This window comes from Alosa pseudoharengus, unplaced genomic scaffold (assembly GCF_046254945.1).
Source record: "Alosa pseudoharengus isolate Yale_2024_CS ecotype anadromous, Long Island Sound unplaced genomic scaffold, YU_APseudo_1.1 YU_APseudo_1.1_scf_10, whole genome shotgun sequence".
NCBI classification, from domain to species: Eukaryota; Metazoa; Chordata; class Actinopteri; order Clupeiformes; family Clupeidae; genus Alosa; species Alosa pseudoharengus.
In genome coordinates, this window is record NW_027468565.1 from 13,202,122 (window position 1) to 13,210,444 (window position 8,323).

An 8,323-nucleotide genomic window follows, 5' to 3' on the forward strand; every position below is an offset into this window, starting at 1 on the left:
CACACTAGTTCACCTGCAGGTAGCGAGAAGCAAGAGGACAATCTCACATCTTAAGAAAATCGAACCTACAACGTTGGGATAATAAGTCATCTGCTTTAGCCACTACACCATTTAACACTACTGTTGTTAGGGACTGTGAAGATTATAATACTAAAAGCAAGGCAATACTTTAATTAACATAAATAGCAAGAATGAGCCAAGTAGGGGAGCAGTGTCTTAATCAAAATTAAGCTACAGGATAGATCAATCATTGAGTCACGAGATAAACATCCACTTCGCAAATTTTAGTTAGGCGGTTGTGATTTTTGGTTAGGCGCTCCGGACACCAATAGGCCTGTTAAACTCGATTCCTTTTAAGGATCCGGGTTATTCTGAGTCACTCACTAAACTGATCCGGGTTGAACGAGTCACTTGAGTCACTTGAGTCAGTATTGCTAAATCGCAAAGAAATTCAGTCCTACGTTCAAGCAGTGCAGTGGGGTGCTTCATTTCGTTAAGTGCCTTCTCATGTTGGATGTGGATCCTCCATGATTTAAAACCAGGTTTTTGCAGTACTTGCATTTAGCCTAAGAGTTTTGGTCTCCTGGTCAAAGTGCATCCACACATTGTTCATCTTTTTGGTGCTCATGTTCAGAAACTTTGATCTTATTGACAGGGAGGGTAGCCTATATTATAATAATTAATTATTTGTTGTTGTTTTGTTAACAATAGAAAATTTGCCTAGGTCTAATGCTACTCTGCTACAATGTTTATTACCACTACTATATACTAATAGTAGGCTACTAGGAATCTATTCTAATAGGTATTATAGGCAGCTAATACTAGGCAACTAATATTATTAGCCTATTAATCATAGCTATACATATATCATGTTAGGTAGACTAATATAATATCATATATAATATAATATAATATAACATAATATAATATAATATAAAATAGCCTAATATAATAGCATCAAAACCTCCACCCACTCACGGGAAAGAAAGCAGTTTGAGCCAGACTGTTTATTTATTGTCTTAGCCTAAGCAATTGACTTTCAATGTAGACATAGAAACAGGAACATAGAAATGCCCTGCAGTGACTAAATTATTATTATTATTACTACTACTACTACTACTATTCTCATTAGGCCTATTATTATTATCACCTTGACACAAGTAGAAACTAGGCTACTTGCTCGTCTACAGATCCACTCATGACAACTAGCCGGCTGATTCGGCTGACTCGCACTCATAACAACAACGTAACCGGCCCGCTTGGCTGATCCACTGGCTATAGCCTACTCTCCATACAGAGCTTGCAATGTTTCAGACTGTCTTCGCGACCTAATTGCATTTTAAAGTAGGCTATGCGTGCAGAATATATGTTATTTCAGAAGTGAACGCATGACTTTTGTTGTGGATTTTCTTTTAACCTTGACGAGGAGTTACTCGCTCCTCTAAAGATCCACTCATGACAACGTAGCCGGCTGATTCGGCTGACTCGCACTCATAACAACGTAACCGGCCCGCCCTGCAGATCCAACTGACCCGGCTAGCCCGAGCAGCTCCATACAGAGCTTGCAATGTTTCGGACTGTCTTCGCGACCTAATTGCATTTAAAAGTAGGCTATGCCTACGTGTAGAACACTGTATGCTATTTCAGAAGTGAAAGAATGGCTTTTGTTGTGGATTTGCTTTTCACCTTGACGAGGAGTTACTCGCTCGTCTACAGATCCACTCATGACAACGTAGCCGGCTGATTCGGCTGACTCGCACTCATAACAATGTAACCGGCCCGTCCTGCAGATCCAACTGACCCGGCTAGCCTGAGCAGCTCCATACAGAGCTTGCAATGTTTCGTACTGTCTTCGCGACCTAATTGCATTTAAAAGTAGGCTATGCCTAAGTATAGAACATTGTATGTTATTTCAGAAGTGAAAGAATGGCTTTTGTTGTGGATTTGCTTTTCACCTTGACGAGGAGTTACTCGCTCGTCTACTGATCCACTCATGACAACGTATCCGGCTGATTCGGCTGACTCGCACTCATAACGTAACCGCCCGGCCCAGCGATCCGACTAACCCGGGTATACAAAGCAGCTCCATTAAGAGCGTGCAATGTTTCGGACTGTCTGCGCGACCTAATTGCATTTTAATATGCTACACATCTATACACCAAATCTAAAGTATGCCTAGGCTACATGCAGAACATTGAATGTTATTTAAGAGGTGAAGAATGGCTTTTGTTGTGGAATTGATTTTCACTTTGAGGAGGAGCTACTCGCTTGTCTACAGCCACTCATGACAACGTAGCCGTAGCCGACTCGTACTCATGTAGCCTAACCGGCCGGCTGATCCGACTAACCCGGCTCTGCGGGAAGTTAACCAGTTATCTCAGACTGCTTGCTCACTCAGTCGCTTGAGTTGATTTGTGGAGTTGTGGTTATCCTACTTACGAAATGGTTACATTTTTGGCAGATATGATGGCTAGTAGGCTAGCTAATGTTGCAAGAGGTTTGTGTGTGGCGCTGTTTATCGTTTTAGATTGAATTGTAGTAGGACTCAACTGATCCGAGTTAATGATACTAGAGACTCGCGACTCGTGGGTTAATTTAAAGATACGGGTGAAAGATCCGAGTGAATCACGACTCAAACAGGCGTAGACACCAACAGGAACTACCAAGGAACGACACAAGTGCGACTGCCTAGGGGCAGTAGCTCAAACGACCAAACTTTGCGTCCTTGTTTATGATTGAGAGTTCGAACTACCCTTTCTAGAAACACCAAATCCAAGAACGATGGAGCGTACTACCAAGGTTGCGACGTAAGTTAGCAAACGATGCTTTCTAGAAACGACCCCCTGGGCAGCCACAATCCACTGCAACTATGCGCAGCACTTGCCACTCCGACTCATCAATAAAAACTGTGCGTGCACACAACAGTCCCATAGAAGCACACTTGACTTTACATCATTAACCTATTTCAGTATATAGCCAGAGAATGTCCGTAGACGGGCTCTGATATAGCCTAGTCTAAGGTAAATTCCTTTTCTGACTTCTTTCTCTGTATCGCCATGGCATTTAGAATAAAGAATAAGGTTCGCGAACCGTTCTGGTTTTGTTGCCAACACGCTTACCATCGGCCTATCTGCAAATTTTAAACACAAGGGATGAATTGAACGATGACAAAGTCGGACATATAGGCATAGTTCATATTGAAAAAAAAGCTATACAATTTGGAACTCTAGCTTTTCACCGCAGTCTTTTAATGCCATAATTATAACGTGCGCAGTCTGCGCCATACTTAAACCCAAATCACACCCAAGATTCGCGACGAGATGAGCAGCAACTTGATGCAACATTCTAAAACCTTGCAACTGTGACCAGACAAGGTGAATGCTTTGCGACGGCTTGCAACGACGTGCAACATCTAATTCACACTGCTGTAACCTCCTTTCTGTAACGGTTTCGTGTCATTGCGAATCTTTAAACAGACGATCTGACGGGTTTTAGAAGATTAAATACAACCCGAAACTAAAAAACAGACCAGGCCTCTACTGGAGACCGGCCTTTAACCCAAACCTGTAGCCACGCCAGGCGTTTAAAAGATCTTAGGGACTCGGCGATTATTTGAAGTTTTACGGTAGGCCTACATCAAATTTTCCAACCTGTTGAATACACCACTTTGTAGATATATTTAAAAGGAAAGGTTAAAAGAAATCCTTTATGAAACGGCTAATGTGAAAATAATATTTAAATATGTTATTAAATAATGAATAATAAAACTTGTAGCTTTCTTTCAGTTCCATTGACATATTGCATACATTTATTGTTTACTTCTTTATTGCTTTATTAATCAAAACAAAAATGATTTAACTCCTCCTACATGCTGACACTAATTATGTCTTCTAGCATCAATGCAGAAACACATTGAAAACACAAAATCCCTTATGAAGCCACCTTAGAAGACACCTGAAAGGATGAGCTCTCTCTCTCTCTCTCTCTCTCTCTGTGTGTGTGTGTGTGTGTGTGTGTGTGGGTGTGTGTGTGTGTGTGTGTGTGGGTGTGTGTGTGTGTGTGTGTGTGTGGTGTGTGGGTGTGTGTGTGTGTGTGTAGTGTCTAGGATGTAGTGTGCAATAAGGTCTCCAGGCACCATCCACCGCTGTGGCTGTCGCTTACAGTGGGAGAGGCCACTCCCTCTCCGTTTCAAAGCCCTGCATCTGGGCTTCTCTGTAATCTACCCTCCGCTCCACATCTGCAACCGCTCTCTTATGTGGGAGAAAATAGAAAGTTGGCAGGCGAGCCTGTCATTTGGACACATATAAATATCGCAGCGTGCTGAGCAGTGGCCACTAATATAGCCAGAGCCATGAAGGGTGGGATGCAGGGAGTGACTGCAAAGAGTCGATATTAAAGACAAGAGAGACTAGGCTGGGCGGGGTGGGGGGGGGGGGTGCTACATGTGATGTTCCTCGACTTCCTCAGCATCTCTGGATGGCAATCTCTAGATGTACATGGGGAGACCAGAGTTGGCTGCCAGTGTCTTGTTCATGAGGAGTGTTAGTTGTTTGGCTGCATTGCCTTGTGTTTTTTTCCCCCTGTCAGTGCCCACACATGCTGTGGCCATGTTGGTAGTGCTGAATCAACACACAAGAAACCTAGCTAAACATCCCGGAAAAAAAAATACAACAGATTTCTTTTCAGAAAAGAGGATAGTGGGCAACAAGGCCAAATTTCGGGAAACATAGTCAAACGTGTGACGCACAAATCCAGCCAGGTCCCTCAGACGTTTCTGGAGGTATTTCTGGATGTCCTTCCCCGTAGTCAAGGCACTGTTTACACTGACGTACACTGTTACGAATGGAAAAGGATTTTTAAACAGTAGTTTACGACGTGGCAGTTTTTAGAGCAAGAACATGATACCCAAACCAGAGAGAGAGCACCAAATCCAAAAGTATTTCTCTACGAGAGAAAAGGCTGTCATGAGCATCTTCCCCAAGTGACCATTAAATAATAATCTGTGATGTCCCCTGTGCAACATACCCTTTCATCCTCTTATGTTCACACATGTTCACACTGAACAGAGCCAAAACAAGCTTTTTGGTCAATGTATAGTCTATATGTTATTTGATTTAATGGAACAGCTCCCCTTTTTGCCCAATCGGGATTGAATATTAAAGCAAAGCCAAACTATATCATTCTCATATAATTATTAAATATTTTATTTCACACAGATCACATTTTTTCACAAAAGGAGAGTGAAGAAAATCATCAGGCTCTACCAAGGGCTAATAGTAATCTTGATCAAAAATAATAATACAATAATAAGTCAAGTAATACTCAAGTTACTTTGAGGAAATTAAGGATAAGGAGTTACTCTTCAAAGAAAGGTAGATGTTGGTGGAAGGGGCAGGTGTCCATTGTGAGGAGGAGGCTCGGTTGGTTCGTGAGTGCTACCGTCTGCAAATCTGTCTGTCTGTCTACCTCACGAGTTGAAGCTGAAGAGGTTCATGAAGGTCTGGAAGCCGTCCTCCCCGAAGAAGTCAAAGGAGCCCTCTGAGGTGCCCAGGTGCACCAGCAGCAGCACCACCAGGCCCAGGAGGAGCAGAGGCAACAGCAGGTTCCAGCCCGAGGCCAGGATGTTGTACCACTTGGCCTTGTCTGAGCACTCCTGCGCGGCCCGCAAGTCTCCCAGGGTCTTCTGGTCCCGGGCCTGAACAGACAGGGGGTACATATGCAGGTATTGAGAATGGTGTGAGCTCATAGGATTCAGCCTACATTGCTCCAGGGGTGTAACATGGGCTCAGATCAGACCTCTCGTGGTGTACCTGCTCTCTATTAAACCAGTCTGACAACAGCTAGCCTCAGAAACCTGCTGAGCTGGTACATTATGTTTCTCTTTCAAAATCAGGTCCCACATCCTACCATGTGCATTGCGTGTTTGCTCTACAACACCACTTTGATGTCTACACTACACGCTGAAAATGAGATATCCAAAAACGACCATTCCCTGTCAACGCTGAACATGCCCAAGGCTGTGCAGCATGAGTGATGGCAAATAGAGATCAGGAAAATTACATGTGGATCTATTTTCCCTTCACTGGAGAGCTCAGTTGAGTCTGGAGCTGTGTTATTGTAGCGTGGGCCAGGAGTGTGTCTGGGCTGCCTCTAATCAGCTATTAGCAACATACCAATTACTCCATATTTAAACCTGCGCAAACGTCTCTAATTTCAGCACGACGCTATTACACAGGATGTGATTTTTTTCTGTGCCGCTGTGTTCACCATGTTCTATATCCACACACACATTCCTGTGGTACAGAATCAACAATTCCATCTTACATGGCGACTATAATGCCCTACATGGCTCAGAAAAGACACTACCATAATTCATATTCAGTGATGCTTAACAGGTTTTGAACAGTCTTCATGCATTGTTGATCGGAATATATTTCCGATCAACAATGCAGTCTTTACTGCAGTCTAATGAGAAAGAATAATGTGAATGCTCATTTGTTTACAGTTGTTTGTCATAGATTGGTGGCCATGTCTATAGATCTAGCCATGCAGAGAGATCTCACCTTGATGGAGTAGATGAGAGCCATGAAGCCCAGGCAGCAGAAGTTGACATAGAGTGTGTTGCACAGAGACCAGAGCAAGTAGTCCTTAGGGGCCCTCTTCGGAGCATGGCCCATGTTCACCGCCGTGGAGCCAGCCGGCTTGCGGGCAGACTTGCAGCTGGTCAGCGGGGTGCAGTCGGAAGAGTAGTTGTAAGTGGCGTTGTCCATCCTGCTGTATAGCGTGTGAGCGCGCGTGTGTGTGTGTGTGTTTGTGTGTGTGTGTTTGTTTGTTGAGGGGGTGTCCTGGTTCACAATGCAGATGCTAATGCGGATAGCCCTGTGCCCCTCTACGTTCCCTTCGAGCAGAAATCCCAGTGAGAGGTTACCCCCACCCTGAGTCCAGCTTTTATCCAGACGCTGGAGGGTGGTGACACGGAGAGGGCGCAGGCAAAGGCTGCAAGGCCAGTGATTATGTGGTCAAGCCTATGAGAGGGTGAGCGAGGCAGGATGCCTCTGGGTCTCTGTGACATGGACTCCCAAGGGTGGATCACTGGGGTGCTCTTTACTGTAAGAGTCGGCATGAATTATGATGAAAAGTTTTTTGGGTGAAACAAAAGATTGCAAAATATGTATTTATTTACAAATGAAATCAATGCAGAAAAGGATTCCAACACTGAAACAACTTGTTGTCTAGACATGTCCTTATGCAGTTCCATTCTCTGACAGAATTCCAGTCTGGAAATGTGTGCAATTAAAGTAACATATCAGAGTAGCTAGTCTATATAGTAAGACAGGTACAATTGATGTTGTGTATTTTGCTTTGCAATGCAGATGAGCTTTCAATACAGTCCGAAAGTGCTATTGAACAGGGACTGGTTTAAAATGGATGAATAATGCCCTCCTGTGGACAGTATGTGATTGATACACTGTCTTATTTTGTAGGCCTACTTGTACATACAACATTAACACAATAAGACCATAGGAATCACAGCACCATACAACAAAACTATGTAATCTTAATGGAATGACAAGTCTCTTTAATCATTTACACCTCCAATTATTATTTCTGATATAATCGGTATTGTGAAGTATCCTTTTGTTTATGATAAAGACATTATAATGTCACTAAGGACCGAAAGCACTCTGAGGACAAATTTTGCGGGGTGGGGGGGGGGTCCAACTTGAACTTAGAGTACCGATGGATATATGCATAATTCGTCATAATGTTGTATTCTTTGTGTCACTATCCTCCATAAACAGTATATGACAAACTAGCTGTGTATGGTTTAAAAATACGCCACCAACTTTGGCCTACTGGTGGTGAGGAATTAAGTACATTTCAAGACTGCAATATTGTTTTAAATTGTCCAAACTAGCACAGATGACCATAAAAATAACCAATCAAAGATATTGAGGTCTTTATGCTCAAACCTTGGATTTCCACTATTATATGTAGTGCTAAATGTCTGTTAACAAAAAGTTAAGCTCTCAGCTACACATTTTAAAACAGCATACAGCATCTGATGATAATCATGATAATAACAAAAACAACTATTATGGACAGAGCAAGGACGTTCAGCCAGTAGGCAGTGGATCCAAGACTTCTGGCTCCCTCAAGGTCCCCAACTATTTTGCTGTCCCGTGACTGCAAGACAAAATTACACCTTGTATGTAATATTACAGTGACATTCAGTTTAATCTAGTTGATCTCAGCCATTGATACACTTAAATTCTCTCAAAATCTTAAATTGTATGATTGTAAAATCTGTTTCCAATCTGCT

General features: G+C 42.9%; 1 protein-coding gene across 1 annotated transcript; it reads right to left on the minus strand.

Moving 5' to 3' along the window:
* Positions 1-5,263: 5,263 nt before the first annotated feature.
* Positions 5,264-8,039, minus strand: ifitm5 (interferon induced transmembrane protein 5). The gene is made up of 2 exons (XM_076300423.1): positions 6,564-8,039; positions 5,264-5,695 (listed from the first exon to the last, which is right to left on the minus strand). The coding sequence occupies exons 1-2, from the start codon at positions 6,768-6,770 to the stop codon at positions 5,468-5,470; spliced, it is 435 nt and encodes a 144-aa protein (XP_076156538.1). The 5' UTR covers positions 6,771-8,039; the 3' UTR covers positions 5,264-5,467.
* Positions 8,040-8,323: the final 284 nt, after the last annotated feature.

Coding starts and splice junctions, on each gene's coding strand:
- ifitm5 (XM_076300423.1), bottom strand. CDS start 6,770: ATGGACAACGCCACTTACAACTACTCTTCCGACTGCACCCCGCTGACC. Junction 5,696..6,563: donor CTCTCATCTACTCCATCAAG/GTGAGATCTCTC, acceptor CTGTCTGTTCAG/GCCCGGGACCAGAAGACCCT.